Source organism: Diospyros lotus, chromosome 2 (assembly GCF_014633365.1).
Source record: "Diospyros lotus cultivar Yz01 chromosome 2, ASM1463336v1, whole genome shotgun sequence".
Taxonomy (NCBI): domain Eukaryota; kingdom Viridiplantae; phylum Streptophyta; class Magnoliopsida; order Ericales; family Ebenaceae; genus Diospyros; species Diospyros lotus.
The window spans coordinates 16,251,923-16,274,035 of NC_068339.1; the positions used below are offsets into that span (position 1 = coordinate 16,251,923).

Here is a 22,113-nt window from a genome sequence, read left to right on the forward strand (position 1 = left end):
AACAACCTCAAGAACTAAAAAGATCTATAAGAGAGAGGAGAAGTGCGATCCTAGATGATTATATAGTATTTTTCCAAGAACGTGAAGAATATATTGGAATGGTGGATGATGATCCAATCAACTTCCATCAGGCCATGCAAGATTCTAACTCTCAAAAGTGGATTGATGCCATGAATGAAGAGTGCAAGTCTATGCAAGACAATAAAGTTTGGGATTTTGTCCCATTACCAGAAGGTGTAAAACCCATTGGTTATAAATGGATATTTAAAATCAAGAGGGATTCGAAAGGTAATGTGAAAAGATATAAGGCTCTTCTTGTAGTTAAATGCTTTACCCGAAAAGAGGGCATTGACTACAAAGAGACTTTCTCTCCAGTTTCTATGAAAGACTCTTTTAGGACTATTATGGCACTTGTTGCACATTTTGATCTTAAGTTACATCAGATGGATGTTAAGACGACGTTTCTCAATGGCGACATTGATGAAACGATCTATATGGTGCAACCAGAAAATTTTGTGCCAGGAGACCCAAAGAATATGATTTGCAAATTAAATAAATCCATTTATGGGCTCAAACAAGCTTCCCATTAATGGTACCACAAATTTCATCAAGTAATTATATCGTTTGGTTTTGAGGTTAATGCTATGGATGATTGTGTGTATCAAAAGTTTAGTGGGAGTAAACATATTTTCCTGGTTTTGTATGTTGATGACATATTGCTTGCCACTAATGACATAGGCATGTTGCATAAAACCAAGAGATATCTATCAAAGAATTTTGAGATGAAAGATCTTGGTGATGCTTCTTTCGTATTAGGGATTCAGATACACCAAGATCGTTCTTGGTATACTCTTGGATTATCACAAAAAAACTATATCAATAAGGTGCTTAAAAGATTTGGCATGCAGAATTGTAAACCAGGTGACATTCCTGTCGCTAAGGGAGACAAATTTAGTCTCAGTCAGTGCCCTAAGAATCAACTTGAAGTTAATGAGATACAGAAGATTCCTTATACGTCAGCTGTCGGAAGTCTAATGTATGCTCAAGTTTGTACACGTCCGGACATAGCATTCATTGTTGGAATGTTAGGAAGATATTTAAACAACCCTGGCATGGATCATTGGAAAGCAGCAAAACGGGTTATGAGGTACTTGTAGAAAACAAAAGATTACATGCTCACATATAAGAGATTGGATCAATTGAAGATCATAGGGTATTCCGACTTTGATTTTGTCGGATGCCAAGACAGTAGAAGATCCACTTCAGGCTACATTTATTTGCTAGCTGGAAGAGCCATTTCTTAGAAGAGTATCATGCAGACACTCGTAGCATCTTCCACTATGGAAGCAGAATTTGTCACTTGTTATGAGGTATCTAACCATGGAATATGGCTGCGAAATTTTGTCACTGGGCTACACATTTTGGATGGTATAGAAAGATCACTTAAGTTATATTGTGACAATAAATTAGTAGTTCTGTATTCCAATAACAACAAGAGCTCATCTAAGTCTAAGCATATTGACATAAAGTTTCTAGTTGTGAAAGAAAGAGTGCAGAGTGAACAGATTTTCATAGAACACATTAGGACAAACTCCATGATTGCGGATTCGCTTACCAAGAGATTACCACCTAAGGTCTTTCATGAGCACACTGTTCATATGAGTGTTGTATTGTGTGAGGATATCATGTTTTAGTGGGAGTTTGTATTCTCGTTGTTTTATGTCTGTTTATAAAAATATTCTTGTATTTGAATATTTTCTGTACAAAAATGAAGTATTCGATTAATTTCACTCTGATATATTATGTTCAGTATCGATCTCACTAAGGAATAAGGTAGAACCAGTTGGAAATAGACATGTTTGGATCACATCACATATAATTTTCATGCTACACATCCATGATTAATCTATGTCATTTGGTTGTATTGGTATACGTGACCATTGATGGATTTTAGTCACGCTAAATGTGACGAAGATCGCTTTGATCCTATATTAGTATGATCAATGGATGAGATTGTTCAGAAATACTCTTAATGGTAGCAAAATTTTGGAGTTCATAAGGTTGTGCACATTTGTAAGGTTACATATGTGGGCTAGTGGGAGATTGTTAAAAATAAATGATTCAATATATAGGGCCACAAATGTATTTTTTAAATGTGTAATGCTATCTGAAATTTTAACCAAATAAAAGTGATCTATTTCAGTAATTTTTTGGCTATTGGGTATTAAATTGTCATGGATTTAATGTGTAGAGACCAAACTAGTATCTTCAAATTGATGAAGTGACACATTTGAAAATACTAACTCTGTTAACCGTTGGAAGCAGTTATCAAATTAGTAACTGTAAATAAAAGGGTCATGGTCCCCATTTTGTACGTGAATTTTTTTTCTTTGCATCTTCATCAATAGAGAATTCTTGAGGGAATTACGTATCAAAGTTGGAAGACCAAATATCTATTTAATTAGCACAACAATAATGGATTCATCAGATAGGTTTCTATTGTTTTCGTTATTCAATTTTTCTCTTTGAATCAAGATGAGAGATCTAAATAATTTCAAAATTATTACACTTGGATGTAACAGTTTTAGTAAATTTCGTATATTTTATATTTTTATTTTTTAACTCCATCTTTTCTTCTGATGTTAAAATTGCTTTAGCTTCGACATCGATGGATTCTGCGTAGCCATCTTGAACAAGATCTCATACGTGAAGTGATTGGATGCATCAATGTCATAATTTTATTTTATTAATTTTGGAGTGAGAGATGCATTTGTGATTATTTTTAAATTAATTAATTTTTTTTTTTATCTCTCCCTTCCTTCAAGCCGTGTCTTTCCTTTTTTTTTTTTCCAATTAATTTTGCTTTCTTATGGTGATGTGCGCCCAACTTCACTCCACTTTAATTTTTAATTCTTTTTCCTGCACCTTCACGTGGGCTTCAATTGACTTCCAGTCTCTCTGCTCCTTTCTTTTTTTCAAATTTCTTCCCTTTCATTATAATTTCTTTTCTTTCCTTCTTCACGCAATTCACTGCCTTTTCTCCTTTCTTCTTCTTTCTTTGTTTTTCTTCCAGAACAGCCTCTGGACTGTTTATCTTCTTCGCATGTTCACCTTTGCACTCAGCAGCGAGCTTCTCCGGCGACGGCGGACAGTGACTCTTCCGAGGCTTCTGATGGATCTTTCGGGTCTTCCAGTGACGAGTCTTCCGGACCTTTCGATGGGTCTTCCGGGGCTGACGAGTCTTCCGGAGCTCCCGATGGGTCTTCCAGGTTCTGATACTAGGTGTTGGAAAGGTTACTCCTTCCCTCTCTCTCTCAACCATTGTGTGTGTAGGTGTTGTGTGACAGTGTGAGATCAAAACAAGTTGGAAGAGCCTTTGCTTTGTTTCTGCCGGGAAAAACCCGTTAAACCTGTGGATACAAGGCCGATTTATAGGCAAAAAGGTTAAACAGTAAATACATATCAAAATTCCAAAAATGCCCTTCCGTTTTTCAGCTGCTTTCGTGGGCTTCTGTTTCTGTTTTTCTTCTTCTGTTTTATCCTGCAAGTTTAATCTCCAACAACTAATACATTGGATTAGGAAGAGGAAAGAGGGACGGGGAAGAGTGAATAACAACTAAGAGGTATATATGTATCAACATAACACTGATATTATTCATGGATTTCCAAAGAGGATGATGATATTGACTGACTGCTCCGAAAGAAGAGAATGAAGATGTAGAAGTAAAATGCATTGGTGTTCTTCGGTGGGTCTTAGACACACTGCAACTGTGCAGCAGGTCCTAGACCAACTGTATGATTCAGTCGGGTCCCTAGACCTGTTTTACTTTCCAAATACCTTCTTGTTGATGCAGCATACAGACTAGTAGTTCACCAAATAGTTTAGTTTAGTATTTTATTAAGTTTTTAGACAAATATCATTGCTTCTAAGAAAAACACTCTTGAAAAGGATAATTGCTGTGATAGGATACTAGCTTTTTTGTTTTTAATTTATCTTGTTTTAGTTTGTTCTTTATATTAGATTTTAGAATTATAGTTAGTTTAGGTTTTATCTTGTTATCTTTTAGGCAGGATTCATAGTCATGTTATAGTTATAATAATTTGATTTTTCCTATAACCAAGGCATATAATATATTCTCAAATAACGCCTTTGATTAATGAAAACAAGTGATATTGATTTCCCCTCTCTCTCTCTCAAGCTTCTTCTTCTTCTCCCCCTACTCTCTTCTCTTGTTTCACCTATCTTGGATTGTTCCATGTCGGGATTTGCTCAGAGCATTCTCTTGATTATTCTGCATCAAATGGCCATCAGGAATTTCCAATTAGCGCCCCCCCCCCCCCCCCCCCCCCCCAACTAGGGGTGGATCTAGGAATCTATCTTGGGGGAGGCTGAAATTTTAAAAAGTTAATGTAATAAAATTCTTATGTAATTAATGATAGGATTTGGGTTTGAAATTAATGATAAAAGTTAATTTTAAAAAGTTATTATTTGGACTTATTTGAAATTAATGATAGGATTTGTGTGGGTTTGGTCTTGAGCTTACAATTTTTTACTTATAAATGAGTTATGACCAGGAGTGGAGAGTTGCATATCACAGATTTTGGGGTGGGTTGTAATTTGTTTTGGGCTGGGCTGTTATTAAAATTTTGTTTTTTTACACTAAAAAATTGAATCTGGTAGTGGGCTGCCCTGGGCTTCAGCGCACTAGTAGATCTACCCCTCCCCCAAACTTACCTTTTCAGACTTTTTGGCTTGTGTTCTGAGTCTTACTACTCGGAGAGGCATAATTGGGAACGGGAGAAAAGTCTTAAGCTTATTTTTATTATCAGAAGTCAACCACTATGCTTAATGTCACCTTATTGGAGATTGATTCAACTTTTGGTTAGGTTCCTCAAATCAATTCAATCTGGAAGGAAATCTGAATTTCTACAAGGGCATAAAGTTCCTGTTCTAAATGGGGTGCTAAAATTCAATTGAAATGGTGCGTCAAATGAGAACTTGATATGCTGCAGCTGTGGTTGCATTAATCTCTCTTATTTAGCCCTGGGATTAGAGGCACGGGCTATTTTAGAGTTGTCTAATATAGCAGTATCTGGCCTCTTTTATCTGGTGCAACTTTAATCTCTAGCTAGCTCGGGGACTCTCCCAGATGATTGCTCAACTGGTCTCTCTCTTATTTGCAGGCTCCCATTCAGATTTCTTGAAAAAGTATGATCACCCTTTCTGGAAAAATCACATTGAACAGAGATGTTGATTCACCTTTTTTTTTTTTCTTTCTTTCTTTCTTCTTTTTTATTTTTATTTTTTTTTCTTTTCTTTAGCCATTTCTTACAATTGGAGCTTAGCTTCAGCTTTGGGCGATAAAGTAGCTGGAAGACATGGAAATAAAGGTATCATTTCCAAAATTTTGCCTAAACAAGATATGCCCTATTTGCAAGATGGAAGACCCGTCAATATGGTCTTCAACCCATTAGGAGTACCTTCCCGAATGAATGTAGGACAGATATTTGAATGTTCACTCAGGTTAGCAGGGAGTCTGGTAGAGCCTTAGAAGCTGCTGCCAGGATTACAAAGAAATGTGCTGCTCAGCTGGTTGGCTAGGTAATTGTGTATAAGTTGCTCTCTCTTTCATTAGAAAAGAACCATTAACATTTTCAGAAGATTTGATACGAAGTATAACATGTTTTTGGAAGACTTGGTACAAGTGATTTACATTTTACTGATTATAACTTACAAAATACATGGGATTTCCCATTATTGTACTGATAATTGATTTGGTTATTGACTCACTACGGCTTACATTGGCAGTATACAGTGACACACAAGACTTAGGCTTTCTGGGAAGAAGGCCAAACACGTTTGCGGTACTCTCCCAGTGCCCACATTGGGAAAATGTTCCTGTATTGTGCATAGTGTAGCATACAGTTCTTCATGTAGACTCCAGTAATTTCCTGCATTAGTAATTTGTCAGTGTTAAGGAAGTCATAGTATTTGAATAACTGTTTTTCTTTTTCTTTTTTTGGGTGAAAAAACAACACTAGAAAATCTAAACACTAAACTTTGTCTTGGCAAAATTACCTGTTGTGGAAAATCACCGTCATCCATCTGTGCATTAATTAGTAGCTTTGCTGCTCTATGTAATGGTGTTGGATCCCTCTCAGCCTAGCCAATAGGAAAAAGTTCATGATTTTATAATGCAAATTATTCACCTAGGTCTAAGTTGAATTGCACTATCTGATTTTTAATTCAACATTGGAGTCGATACTAACCTGTCCACTGTGAAGAAGGCCTATCATAGCCCACGATGTCTGTACTAGATTTGTTCGATTTCCTTCCAGTGGTTGATATTTCTGTTTTGGGCATGAAAATAATTGAGAATGATTAAAAACAGAGAGGAAATAACGGAGGATTGTTAATAGTTTTATCAGTTCATGAGTTGATTTGATGAGTTTGGCAGATTGATCCTCCAGGTATTGTTCTTGTTTTCTGTTCTGTTTATTTTAATTTCTTAATTTTTTTTGTTGGGTCTTAGTGATGTTGGAATTTGGATCTTGTTCATTTGAGTGTTTAAATCATTAAAAAAGCCAAGATTGTAATTGACTACAAAACTTAGAAGTAGGAGTTAAGAGTTACCATGGATGGGCATGATTCAAGGCTCTCTCCCCAGCCTCCCTCTTCATTTTGTATTGAAAGCAAAAACTCGACACCTCTGCGAACTGCTTGGCTGTTGTTATAAGTCATTCCAGCTGAAGCCATCCCTCCTAGCACAAAGAATGTGCCATAGATGAAGCAAATTCCCCAGTACCCATACCTGTCAATATCTCCTTATTATCTTCAACAGCCAAAGAATTATTGTGTTTGCTTAGATGAATATAGAAGCAAAGTGAATTACCAAGAACCATCAGGCCATTGTCTGTCTTCAAGAAAACGTATTGCTTTAGGCACAGCAACATCTATTTCTTTCTCCCGATGCCCTGGATGTAGGCGTTTGAATGCCAACAGAGCCCGAATTATCGATGTAGTGCATTCAATGTGCCTAATTAAGTATGTAGCCAAGGTTTAATAACATTTCATGCATTGAAATTCCATAAAGTGATAATGAAATAAATAGAAAGAACAAGCTCTTACACTGTCTCAACAACAATGTCAGCGAAAATCTCCGAGGGATTCAACACCTAAACAAGGAGAATCACGATTCCTAGGCTATAAGAAATCTTGTTTGTTGTGCTCTGCTTGTAGAACAGTATGAAGCTATTGTCTAGAACAAAAGTTACCTGTAACATTGGTAATGGAACTGGTTTCTCCCAAATAGCAAAACCACCTTCATGACCCTATATGCAAATGAAGAGAAGGAAAGATAACTAATGGTTAGTGGTATTGCCTTCCCTCAAAAATTTGTAAAACCCAGGACCTTAACCTAATGTTTGACAATGATTGTTCCAAAGCCTTAATTTTTTAGGTACTGTGGCTAAATAGCATATACCTACCAATCAGTCTAATGAAAAATAAAGTCATCGTATACTATACCTACCTGCAAGTAAAGGAGGACATTGACTGCATCATATATCCTCTCTGTGTCTGCTTTCTCTCCAGCAATTTCAGTAGGCATTTGTGAAAGAATTAGTAGACACTGCAGAGAGATGTGGGAATTTGTTACGACAATTGCCAATCTAATCTTGTAACTACTGCTGAATTGATGCACACTAGTAGTAATAATGTAAAGCTGGATTACCTCCAGTGCTTCAGCTGTGCAATCTGAGACGACCCAACCTTGATCTTGATCAGAGAAAGTCCATGCTCCTTTAGTAAATTGGCGATACATGTTTTCGTAATCCACAGGATTTTCTTTGATCTTCAAATTGAAAGATACCACCATGTTATGACTGAAATCATTTAATGCATCTTCTTCCAAAGCCAAAAAGGATATCATATTCATATTTCTTTTGGTGCGTATAGCAGGGTAGAAACTAACCTGTGATTCTTTTAAGTAGAAGTGTGCCTTCTTAAGAGAATCCCCATATTCCTCAGCCATATTGGTCGCTAGAAGTGCCTGAGTTGCAAGAGCAGAGTCCCATAGCTGGCTGCCAAAACTCTGCAATGATACCAGGCTTGTTCAATTGAAATTCTGTAGATAATTTAGGTTACATAGCGGCTGAAATTTCAGTTTTTGTTGGTGAACCAAACCTGCATTTTCATTCCATCTTCGGCAAGCCACAAGTAATCAGGAACCCTGGCAAGATGGTATTTGTACTCGTCGCAATTTGGGTCCTCTGCCCACCAACACATCATTTGCAGACTCTGCAATGACAAAGTCAAAGACTTAGATCTGATTATCACTACCACACCAACCCATCCAGACAGAACCAAGAATCTGAAGCTAAACCCATATAAATGTTTCTTGAGATAGAGCAGTAACAACCTTTTCCACACATCCAATGGTGATATATCTGCTACTCTCTGCTCCATGCCGCATGTACTTTATCGTTTTCCGGATGGCCCTCTCTCTGATTTTGTTGAAGGGCCACCTGCTCATAATCGGCTCACTTAGATAATGGAGTGTGTCCCAGAGCAGATCTTGTATGAAGCTGTGATGATAGTAGAGGTCCTCCTGCATTAATTAGTTGAATTGACTTAGCACAAAGAGGCTTATCTAGTTAAGCTTTTTGAACGTGTTTAGTTCAAAATCTTCGCTTCTATCTAGTGTGGCAGATGTCCCCCAACCTGGCAACAATCATGACGCGCTTTGTTCCAATCTATCTCATCATATGTCTTGGTGTGAATTTCTTGCCTCAGTTGCTTGATAAAATCAGTGATAGGCCCGTGCCATTTCCTCCCATATAAATATGACATTGGCATATAGGTAGTCCGACAATAACACCACATTTTTGCTGCGTTGCCAAAGCGTAGGTAGAGTTAGACAAACCTATGCTGCTGATTGGCTAAGAAGTTATCATCTGGGTTTATTTGTCCTATTTGTATGAGCTTTGTATATAAAACGTGACATCAAGATAATGGAATAATAATTATTATTGTTCTTTCTTTTTTTTGCAGTTCCACTCACCATGATATGGTGAGTTTTTTATTTTAAGAAAACCTTTGCAAGTGGATTAATGTTGTTGAAATTATTTATTACCTGGATGGTAAGGCAAAATTGAAGGCCAAAGCCAGAATTCCGGGGGCAGCGGGTTGCAGCCTGACCATTCGTACACTCCAAGCACCTGCACAAACAAAAATGAAGAAAAACACAGTTTAGACGCAGTGCAGCTGCAAAAAGAAGTTAATTTTTAATGTGAGAAATGTGTGAATGTGTTGTTTTGTTTTTTGTACCGCTAGATAAGTCTTTCCCCAGGAAGGAATGCCAGTTGCTCCACCATTGTCAAGGATCCATTTCCTGGCCTTGCTCATGGCTCCGCCTTCTCCATCATCAGGTCCTTCTCCCAGCAACCGGAGAGCCACATAGCTAAGTGCCGACCCAATCATGGTGCTGTGCCCCTCTATGTAAAATCCCCATCCCCCGTCCTCATTCTTCACACAAAATTATATTCACACCAGTCAATATATATATATATATATTGTGTGTGTGTGTGGATTTTGATTTGATTGATTGATAGGATACATACTTGATGAAGGTAGATATAGCGAATGAGCTCTTTCTTGTGTTCTTGAGTTAGAATGGTGTTGATTGCTCCACTTAGGTGCAATGTTATAAGCTGCACAAAACAAAAGTAAGTATTACATTACCAACTCTTATCGTCTTAGCTTCATCCGTCTAATATAATATGTGCATGCATTGGCAGTTTGCAATTTGGAAGGAAGAAAGGAAACTTACTAGGGGTGGAGTGAAGAACATTGGGCCTGCATTTTCAGCTGGCCAGTGACCATCTCTTGCTTGGATGGCGCGGTTCAGTCGAACAGCTTTCCTCAAAGCCGTAGTCGCAGCTTCATAGGTGATTTCTTCTTTTTCCCCTATTCTCACCGGTGGTATACTTAGATCTATGTGGCTGTTCTCCTTCTTCAGCTGACCACATCAATACATGATGCTCTAATCAATCTTCAACTCCCAAATATACGTTTCTTACCCAACCCAAGTATAGGTATGAATTACGAAATACTTTTTGTTTTTTTTTAATATCCAACTTCTTTCCACATTTTCGAGTTCAAAAAACAGAAAGAAAGCTTTGCTTCAATTACTCGCAGTGTGGGCTTAGATCTACTATGGGCTGGGCTAATGGATTTCCGATTGGGCCCTGGGCGATTAGATAAAGGCACCTTCAAGGGGTTATATTAATATCAATATATTTAGCTTACAGATTGTCACGGGTTGGGTGGGTGGTTGAGGTGAGGTCTTCTTCTTGCTAACTCAGCCTATTATGCCAAAGATCCTCCAGAAAGGTAAAGACATAAAGAAGCTTTTTGGTTTTTCCTGATCTTCTTTGAGATGAAAAAGACAAACCCAAAACGAATTCTAAGAAAAATGTATGGTAAAGGGTAATTCTCAAAGTTTAAAAGAGGAAGTGTATGGTATTGAGCAACTGTTAGATTGCTCGAGTCTTGGGTATATGAAATTGATAAGGAAACGCGACTGAGATATCAACGTTAAACTAAGACAAAAACCAGAACAGCAGAAAAACATAAAAAATCAGTCTCTTTTTCGGTGAAGCAAAATTACTTTCTATCAAAAACTGGCTCTATCTAGCAACCCCCCCCCAAAAGGGGGAAAAAGAGAGAGAGAGAGAGAGAGAAACTGGCTTTACATTCGGAGTCATAGTTGTGTCTTAGTTTTGCTTTCGTGAAGAAGAGCAAGGGAGGAATAATAGGACGTCTGAGGATTATGCTCCAACTCTATATATATATCACTGATTTGGGGTTGTGCAACATGAATGTTTTTCTTTCTTATTACAGGGTGTCTAGACCTTCAGCTTACTGTTCTCTCGAATCCAATAAGACTCGGTTAGAGCCACCGTGTCACCAAGGGAAGGTAATTTTCTTTACAAAGTGATGGTTGGCCAACAAGGAGCGTTAAAAGATTTGAACCCGTAACTTTAAAAAAAAAATATATATTTGACTATGTATACATATATAAAAATTAATGATTGATAGATAGATAGTGGAGTGAGCTACCTGCATCCGCATAAGAAGATCAGCACAGGGAAGAGCCCTGGCTCTATCCTTTTTGTAGATCCTCTTGTATTCTTCTCTAGCCTTTTCAACCTCTGCTCGCTCTTCCGGGCTCCCGCCTTCGGGATCGTACTCCCAGATCTGCCTTCCCGCATAGTTGTTGGTGCTGAACAGATAAGGCCCGTGACCTTCAGCTACCTTAAGCTTCCACATCTCCCTGCTCTCTGCTCTGCACCAAATAAATACCACCACCCTTTTAAAACTCAACTCAAATTACATCATCATCATCATACTAATAACGTTAATATTTGCTAAATTCTCATCCCCTTAATTTGCAGCTATTGCTATTTGAGTTAAGAGTTGTCCTTCAATTGTCGTACTGTGTCCACCAAAGCTTATTCTTCTGTCAGACTCAGGTGAAACTTTTAAATGCCCCCCAAAAGGAAAACAAAAAGGCAAATGGTGGGCGAAGCTTGGACACCCAAGGTTAATTAAAAAAAAGAAAGAAAGACAAATGATAATAGTAACAGTAGTAATTATAGGAAGAGAATTTGAATAGATTAAGTGATGAAATTGGACTGTAAGAGCAAAACAATTAAATTTTGGCTTAGGACTCACAAGTAGAGGAAGATATATATATATAGAGAGAGAGAGAGAGCAGTTGGGGATGTAGATGTTTCAATATGTGCAGAAGAAGCTTACAAATTCCCACCTCTTGGTGTCGGTTATAAAGGGTGGGTTGGTGTTAAGTAGATGATATGTCTATGAAAGAATGTTACATTGAGACGAAGTGCGAAGCCTAATCTCAGACAAGCAACCGAAAACACAACTTATATTATGCAGAATGAAGGGAGAAGAGAATCATCGAATCCCGAGCTGTATATATCATCCAATTTCTTTCTATTAGAAAAAAATTAAGGTGATGGGTTTAGCATTTTCTTTCTGCTTGGCATAGATATAATGGAGATTTGGCGCAAGTAATAATAGAAACAGTAATCAACGGGGAGAGAGAGAGAGAGAAGAAGAAGAAGAAGAAGAAGAAGAAGAAGAAGAAGCACGGAAACACCACCTTTAATTTTCTCACTTGCATAAGAAGCTGCAGAGGATGCGCAGAGAGAGATAAGAAAAGAGAGAAGGGGCTACAACTTTATAGACTTCGCACCACCCATGTGACTGAAGTCATGGCCCATGCCTTAGCTAGTTGTTCGAACTCCATTTTTTTCTTATTTTATTTTCTCTTTCATATTTATTTGTACAAATAAATACGTGTGTGTGTGTGAACGACGATACCAGTCTTTGTCATTATTATCATCATAATTTTGCGTTGCCAATACAGTTGCGATATCTCTTCTATCTCTGTTTTCCTTTCCTTTTTTGCTTCTCCCATATCTCCTCGTCTCATCTCTGACTCAATATAAAAAAACACAAGAACGGGAAATACTCCAAACTTGACCCCCTTTGTTCCACCAATTACCTAATTTTGCCTATTGACTCAACAACAAACTCCCCCGCTTACTATCATTCTTTTCTCTCTTTCAATTTTAACTTTCTATTAATATTATATTCTGACGAAACGAAATAATACTTTTGTACCAGAGCACACAAAAACACAATATTTATTATATTTTGCCTTTTCGTGGCTAATAAACTTAATTTTGTCTGGGTTGGTGGAAATAAGTAAAGTAAATGTCATCCTGATCCAACATTTGGGAACCGACTAGTGTTCTGTTCAACGCAAGAGGTATTATGTATTATCGTTGGTAAATGACCGGATTTTATTCTTTCTTAAATTAATAAGAAGATATAGACGCCTGTTTGCTGTCTGACCCTCCTCCTATGTTAAAAACACACAACCCGATATATTTCAAGAAATTGACTTTAACCCATCCCTAATCCCAAGTAGGTGGTGAAGATATGATCCCAGCAAATTAAAAATCACAGTGCTCCTATTTCTCAATTTATGCCTTCCGTACCGTTTGTGGCCCCCTCCCTTTTCACCACAAAGCCTTCCAACCCCCGTCATATTTTACACCCACATACACAGGGAGAAGGAGTGAATTAGTAGCTAGGTTAAAACCCGTTCGTTAGTTTTTCACATCAAAATATCTTCCTTTGTTTTCTTTTTCCCAGGCATCAGAAACCATTCTTAATCTGTCTTATTTGTTCAGGGTCTGGGTGGGTTCGGGTTTTATCATGTTTGCCAATTTACACGGAAAACAATTTTCATATACTGCCAGCCGTCAGAAACTTCATTCAGAATTATAGTCTTGTATTTGTCCACTTAAGTACGTACGAGCAGAGATATAAGAGGGCAAAATTCATTTTGTGTAGTTATGAATCATTTTGATGATAAATCCCATCTGAATGAATAGGCTTTGCACAAAATATATATAATACAGGAGAGAGGATTGATTACCTGATGATTCTAATAGGTGCGGTGCAGAGAGTGGAGGAGTGTTGCGTTCAGGATGGCGATTCTGAAGTTGGAAATTGGAAAGAAGAGCAGCCCACCAAAAAAGAAGGCTCTATGGTGGTTGTGATAGTGATAAGATTGAGTTTGAGAAGAAGTGAACTATGAGCTCATCCTATTTATACACGATAAGAACCGGCCCCAGATACACGGTATTGCTTTTTTCTCCAAAGTAGGCGGCAAAGGCAGGAGCAGTCAAGTTTTACCAAAGACTGAAGAAGATGCTTGGGATTGTGGTGTAGTGGTGAAGTTCCTTGTTGGAGGCCCTAAAACTAATCATTTCACTAATATTTTATTCTTTTTTAACACCATTTACAGACAATGATAGCATTTTCCAGAGCCACCCCCTTCAATATTGATGCCCCTTTCTTACACCATCTAAGATTCTGGTATTTGTTTTTAGACTATGTTAATATTTGGATATTCCATTTCATATCCACGGTTTAAGTAGAGGAATCAAATATTGTTTTTTTCCTTTTTAAAAAACAAAACAAAATATGAGACATGTATATATTGTCGTATTTTCAATTTCTTTTGGGATGTCCTTTTTTTGTAGGGGCTTTCGTTACTCGGTCTCATGATTTTCGATAAGAGAGATAAATCTAAATCTGATTCATAGTGACTACGCAGAAAATGAATTCGATTTTGGAAACTCAAGTCGCCCGCCATTCTCTTTTATTCATTGATAAGGTTAGATGGAGGTAATTTATGTTTTTTTTTTTTTTTTGTAAAAAGGCTAATTATCAATATTTATTAGGAAAATGCTATTGGTACACTCATTTTGTACACCTTGGGCTACAAAATGGGGTATTATGACAAAAAACTCCTCATGAGGCGCATAGAGGCGCGTGAGGCTCATGGAGAGGCGCAGGGTATTTTGGTCATAATACCCCCTGTGTAGCCCAAGATGTACAAAAATGGTGTACATGTAGCATGATCCTATTTATTAACATACTATTGTTTAGTATTAAGCATACTATTATGTTGTCTATCTAGCATTTATACACACACGCACACATAGATATATGGACTGACACGTGAGTAATTTGTGGGTGGAATTCTGTAGTGGGAAAATTGACCATGATGAGCCTGCTTAGGTTGACTCTCTAGTCCACTATATAATTAAGTAATAGTTGCTAAATAAATAAATAATGGATAAACCACATTTCATGTTGTAAAATTTAAAAGCGACCAATTCACAATATATAGAATTAGAAAGGAGTGTGTTAAATTTATTATGTGTGCTTGACACGGGCAGTATTGCTTGATCAAGAGATACTGATGTGACGGAGATAATGTGGGTTTTCTTTATGGAAGCTTAATAATGTATATATATAAATAAATAAATAAGAAAATTGTAATCTGCTCTTAACAAATAAAGTAGATTGTTATTGAATTCGATGATATTGCTGGAAGTGTAGAGGACGGACGTTGAATAAAGTTTGAGTGACCATGATTTATAGATATTTAATTTATTGAAGGTGACACACCCAGCAAGCAGCACCAGCAGCAGACAGATGGGTTTCAATTTAGGCATTTGGTGGAGAAAAAGAAAGGCAGTGAAGACGGAATAAAAGACAGAGGGCATTGATGGAAACGAAGGCCTCCACTCCAACCCACTTTCTGTGTGTGTGTGTTTACTTGGACGAAGAAAAACAAGAACCAAGAAAGACTCTTAAATTTCAAGCGTTTCCACTTCCATTCCATCATTACAAATGGAACAAATATGGATCCATCGGGTCAAATATTTCTTTTTCAATTAAATAAATTTGCGAGTACAGTTAATTGAAAAGTGGAAAGGTGTTGTAACAACAGTAATTTTTTTTATTTTTTTTTGTGATTAAAAAAATATGAATTTAAATTATGGAGACAACTTTTTTTTTTTAATTTACAAAATAAAAATTAAAGGTGTTTCCGGTGAATTACCTAACCTTGTTGCCCCGCTGCACAGCACAACAGATTGTGCTGGCTATTAAATAATTGGGACCCACTATCTTGTAGGAGTTACAGACCCCCCACCCCCCTCAATAAAGCTTTTGATGAAAGTTGAGCTTGGTTGGTTGAGGTCGGTTAATTTTAATTATATTTATTTATAATTGACTTTTGATTATTATATTTGGCTCAGCGGTTTGATGGCTTGTAAGCTATATAATGTTTACAAGCAGCTTAGAAGATATATAATGTTTTATGGTAGAGTGTTTGACAACATACAATATTAAGTTTAAAAGTTATATAGCTTAAAAGTTATGTTAACAGTGTTTAAAAAAAGCTGATTACCCCAGCTTTAGCCAAAAAATGTTACTGTGTTCACTGAGAAAAATACTGTTCTGCAACTCAAATATTTTTCATATTTACATGTTTGTCCATGTTATCTTCTCTTCCATTGCTATCTTCTCTCATCATTTTTCCCTATTGCTTATGTTCTACCATTATCACTATTGTCGTCGTTGCCGTTCATCCATAACCGCCGTCATCGTCGTCCAGCTAGGTAGCTGCAAGCAGTCTCGTGTTAGTGGGTTACACTATCGCCACATCTAGTTTCAGATTTATTGTTTCTGTTCTGCCATTACCACCACAAGTCGTCGTTGCCCTTCCTCCATAACTACTGTCCCTGTCACCCCATCGTCATTGCCCCCACTGGTCGTCCTCGCCCTCATCTCCTCCATCCCTATCGCCCATTACATGTATATATATATATTATATATAACAACAATTATATGTATATATAATACATAATAATATATATTATTGTTATATATAATAATATTATATTAATATATTTTTAATAATTATGTATAATTTATCAATATTTAATGATAAAATTTTATATCATTCAACCTTATGTCTATTTTAATTTTTTTTTATCAAGTTTTGATAGGTTATCAATTCTTTCAAATTAAATACATAACTAATAATTGATAGCTTAAAAGTACATATATTCAAATATATTATCAATTTAAATATTTTTTAATTGAAAAAAATCTAAGCCAAATAGCCTCTTATTATAGAGAAAAGAAATGATTGTTAAGGGAGTAACTACCAGATGTACATCTGGATGGATATATAAGTAATAAACAAAGAAAATCAGATCTGCAAATTAAGTGTGGACGTAGTGTCTAATAAGCACCAACCAAACCCCGTAGCTTGTCGGTTTGACACTATTACGTACGTATCCAACAAGGGAGGGTGGGGCCTGGCAGTGGCCGACGATGCAGATTGCGTGCAGGCTTATTAGTTGTAGTTGACAATGTTGAAAATATCAATATGAACGAAAATGTCGTTATTATGATTTGATAAAAATATTAACAAAAATATTGATATCGATAGATATTTACGTAAAATTTATGAAAAATATAAAAATTTAGTTAAAAATATAATATTTTAAATAAAATTTTTAATAATGTTAAAATAATTATTTCTATAACCAAAAATTATATTATATTTAAAAAATCATATTATATCTAATAACTAATAACTAAAGGGTATAAATATATATATATATATATAATATATAGACAAGGTATACAAAAAATTAAAAAGCTTCTATTAAAACTTTTCAATTAATTTACATTACTCTAGTTATGCAAATTTTAATATCAAAATGAAATCCTAAGTGATTCATACATGATGTGGCTAACATCCAGATTTATACAATACTGATACCATGACATATAATTTGAATATAATCACAAACATGCCATGAATAAGTTTCTTAATTTCTTCCTACCATCTGTCCATATATAGAGAATTGTGTGAAAGGATCATTAGAGATCCCAAAACCTCTACAGCCATCATCACTAGTCTCTAAACTCGTGGATTCAAAAGTGGTTGAAATATTATCTTCCATGGATGATGACATCCCTAACTGCATCTGGTGAATTTTCCTTGTATAATCCTTACCAATAATCCCTATGCCTGGACCCCAGCTCTACACTCATGGTCTTTATCTTGTATGCAGTGAGTGTATTGTTCTTTACAAGTAAATGGATTCAATGACAAACATGTATCAATATCATTTTTTTGAATAAAAGCATAATTATTTTATCCATTGTCATCGTCATCGTCATCATCGCCATCACTATTATCACCATCATCAGCACCATTGTCTTCATTATGAATTCCATCAATATGATTATCTTGATTGAAGTTAGTTGTGGACGTGCGCACCTCTCCTCGCAGTTCGATGTTACCAATGTCTTCTTTACTAATTCCATCAATAGATCATTTAGATAAAAACTAGTTCTAGACCTGCACACCTCTCCTCACATTCTCATGTCCCATGGGTCACCTCCACTATTACTCGTAACCTTTTCTCATAACATCTGATCAACATCGATTCCATATTCATAAGCACTTGTAGTAATTTGGGGATTAGGGTTATCTTCATCATCATCAAGGTGTAGTGGACGTTCCTATTAAAAGAATGAGATTCCTCATGTGGGTTGAAATTTTATTTTATTTATTTGATAAAAATTTAATAAATTTTTATTTAAAAAGCTTAAATTTCACTTTTTATTTATGAAAATTTAACTCATATTTTACGGATATTTCTGAAAATTTTCTCGATATTTTATAAAATTTATACTACAAGTTTACGAAAATGATATTTTACAAAAATATCATGAATATTTTTATATATTTTCAGGATATTTTGATAGACAAAAGATTACACCTCTTATTTATATCGGTATACATAATTTACGGAAATATTACAGAAATTATGAATATTTTAAACTATGGTAGTTGCGAAGATAGAAAATGTCACCATCCGAGATTTTCTCTCTCTCTCTCTCTCTCTCTCTCTCTCTTTCTCTCTCTCCAAGAGAAATGCAGATCCGAGTTGATAATTAATAGGCCGCCATGTTTGATAGTGCAGCTAACTCGGCGGCCGCCAATTTAGATAAATGGATAGGATCTCCCTCCCCAAAGTCTAATGACCACTCAGAGAGTAACAGACTCAACGGTGGTTCAGGGGATCATTTTTTTTTTTTTTTTTGGAGAGGGTATTGTATTGTATGGTATCTCTTCTTCTACGTATATTATATTTTTTTTTGTGGTCTTTCGTCGTACCACATTTCACATATATATACTTATTAGATATATTAGCATCGATCCAAAGGTGCAGCAGTCTGCTGGAAGCGCGCCCCAGAGGCCGAGTTTCCTTAGGCATTCATTCGGGTAAATATAAAAGTGGGGCTCATAATAAATAAATAAATAAATAAATCAAGTGACTAATTAATTAGGGTAGGGGGCCTCTCCCATCCTCCACCCGTAAATGCACAAGTACGTACGGAGTTATGTCCTTCCAATTTCTAGGATATTCAACTCTCCCTTCCCTTGCCTTATTAAAGTATATGGTAAGTATTGGATGGAGGAGGAGGGTGGATTGGATTGGAAGTATCCCATTCCCAGGCAAAGTTTTCTTTTGTTTTGAATCACTGCTGTGCATGTGCTGGAGTTCCAATGAAGGAATCAAGCACTGCAAGACAAAGCAGCAGCAATCTCTAGACAAGTAGACACAGACCCACACTTTAAAATACAAATATATTATTATTGATACTCAAGTAGTCAACTCGAGATTACTATTTAATAGTCGATACATTATATATGTGGTGTGTTTGGGTAAAGATGATTATTTTACTCATTCATTTATTATTTAAAATTATTAATTATTTCATCATATAATTGTTCGGGATATTTAAAATTCAGTCTATATTTAAAAAAATAAAATAAAATTTAAATGACATCTATATATTTACAAAAATTGGTGGGAGACATAAGACGTGGACTTCTAAACTTAGTGTGTAAGTTATGATTGCTCTTGGCTATTAATTTTAAATCGGACACAAGGAAATGTAGGGACTAAACCCAATTTTCTAAACCCCTAAGCCTACACGTAGGAATGGCCACGATGTTCTAAGTTAGCTGTCATACAATGTATGTTTTAGTTTGTTACGTTGCATAATAATAATAATAATAATAATTGGGTAAATTAAATCATTAGTTTAAAATTTCATATTTTCTAATAAATTAATATAAAATTGAAAAATGGACATTGAAATTTATCCTAGAATAATCATCCCTTACCTACGTGCATTAAATGGCCAATTTCTGTTCGGTGGCTATACTTAATTCTTCAACCTACCCAATATATATATACACACACATATGGATGTCAAATTTGATAAAATTGAAAAAATAATAAAAGAAATTCATACTTTTTCTTTTCCCATCTTATTATTATTGTTGTTGTTATTGTTATTGTTATTAATTAATGAGCAACAAAACCTTTTAAATAAAAAACATTAAAAATTGAATTTTAACTAATTAAGTTATTTGGAGGGAGTGGCAAAAAAAATAAAGGAATGAATGGTTGGCCGCTGACCTCTGACCTTTGCTTCTCCCTTTCCCGCTCTACCGCGTTGAAGGCGCGCTGTTAGCCGTTGCAAAGTTTAGACATCACCCTGCACCATCTCCTACGATCACCTCCGCTAACCACCACTCACCGCCGATCACCACCATCTCGATCTCGCCTGTTTCAAGCCAACACTGTCGCCACCCCTCTAATCTCTCTCTCTATTCTCCAATGCCAACACTGTCCGCATGTCATCATCGCCAGGAATCGGTTGGTTTGAGTCAAATCCTACCTACTTTTGATGTAAATTGGTGATTGAATTTGTATTTGATGTTTTCGTTAACGTCTTTGTTTGGTACCTAATTGATTTATATTAATCGATGTACTTGCTTGAAAACTTAGAAGAGTGATCGTGAGAAACGTGGGTATTATATTTTATCTGTCAAGTTCATCCTTTATAAATAGAGAACAATCTTTCCCATTGAGATATAATAAAAATTTTAATTCAATTGCATTTCTTTTATTACTACATATTCACTCAAAAATAAACTGACTTAATCATTAAAGTGGGGCTCGCGCGGAGACACGTCGCATCCCTAATCACTTCCTTTCTCGCAAGTCTTTCGGATATCCAATGCTGGCGTTAGTTACTCACTCATAACTACACATTTATTGTTGTATTTAACTAACAGTAATTTTTAATTTAACATTTAATATTCACCCATTTTGGATATATAAAAGTGCATATTTAGATACTGTTATTTTATCTTATTATTTTATGACTTTATTAATTAAAATTAATGGGAAGACCTATTAAATATTATTTTATGAAATAATTAATTTGAACCATTAAATGAGTTTTCAATTCTGTACCGCAAAATGGTGCAATAAATTTGACAATGTCAGTTCAAATACAACACCATCCAAACGTTCAATTTTCACCCGACGACTTTGACTAATTCGTTATAGTGTATGGTAATTGAAAATTTGCATGGCCATGAAATGGACCTTCATCCGTCCCTCTTGGTTGGTTGGTTGGTGAGTGTGATTTGGCCATCCCTTAATTAAAGGTCTTATTTGGCTACAACCACAAATTATAGCACCCATGTATATGTAGCTATAGGGGGGCCCCTCATCATTCAACCAACTTTATTTTGGTCTCAATCCCAACAATTTATAATAAATAATTAATAAATTTCTACTCCCCAACTGTCTCTGTCAATAATCATCAATAATTATCCCTTCTACAAGGATATTTATTTTATTTTATGTCACGTTTTATAATTTTATGAGCATATTGTAAAATATATTATTACAATATGCTCATATTTCTTTCATTCTCCTTATATTAAAAAATCCCAAATTCAATTATAAACTGTTTTTATATGTTATATTATATATAATATTTACTTAAAAGTATATATTGTACCAAAAACTATTTTAATATATGATTAGCCAATGTTTGCTGGTTTAAAAATTTTAATATGAATAAATTATACAATTGATTTTTAGTTTAACTTTCATAAAAATTTATATAAGAAACTAACATAAACAAAGTAACAAGTCTTAGATAAGCTAACGCAGAAAGTAATCAAAAGGTTAAAAGGAAAGAGTAAAGATATATAAACTAATTAAAAAGAATAAACAAAGAGTAAAGAACTACTGGACACAAAAGTAAAACGATCAAACGAATTAATTAAAAGGTCTAAACTAATTAAAAATCAAATTAATTAAAGTTGCTTCGAAATGCTTTATTGAAAACTTCCTAGTTGTTTCCAAATCTTTATCAAATTATTGTACAATTTTACAAAAACAAAATTATGATTAATTATTAATAAAATATTTTATTTAAGATTAGGGGTTTATGAACTAGAGTCATATATACATATGTATATGTAACTCTTACATGGTTTAAATTACCGTCTAAACTAAATCAAATTATAATTTTATAGTTTAGTTTCACCATTTAAATGTTGTCGTCCGGTTTAAAGTTTCTTCAAATTAGCCAAAATTATAATATATCAAGTAATTTTTACAATAATTTAGATTTTGAAGTTAGTATTATATTTAGTATTTAATTATTTAGTCTCACTAGTTAATATTACAATTGATTACAATAAAATTAAGTTATATTTTGTCAATTATGGTTCAAATTTAAGGGTTTAAAAA

General features: G+C 35.2%; 1 protein-coding gene across 31 annotated transcripts in view; it reads left to right on the top strand.

Moving 5' to 3' along the window:
• Positions 1-2,934: 2,934 nt before the first annotated feature.
• Positions 2,935-22,113, top strand: part of LOC127794168 (DNA-directed RNA polymerase subunit beta) — a 51,448-nt gene continuing 32,269 nt past the window's right edge. For 2 of the 31 annotated variants that reach the window (XR_008021577.1, XR_008021579.1), the window contains exon 1: positions 2,935-3,293. Coding sequence is in view for 2 of the 31 variants with exons in the window: in XM_052325098.1 (XP_052181058.1) it covers positions 3,104-3,293; positions 5,323-5,552 (420 nt within the window). In the remaining 29 variants the exon portion in view is untranslated. Of the gene's footprint in view, positions 9,727-9,798; positions 10,003-10,903; positions 10,980-13,551; positions 14,122-15,070; positions 15,410-22,113 lie in introns of those variants that run through there. The other 29 variants (XR_008021568.1, XR_008021569.1, XR_008021565.1 and 26 more) reach the window with 29 other exon arrangements.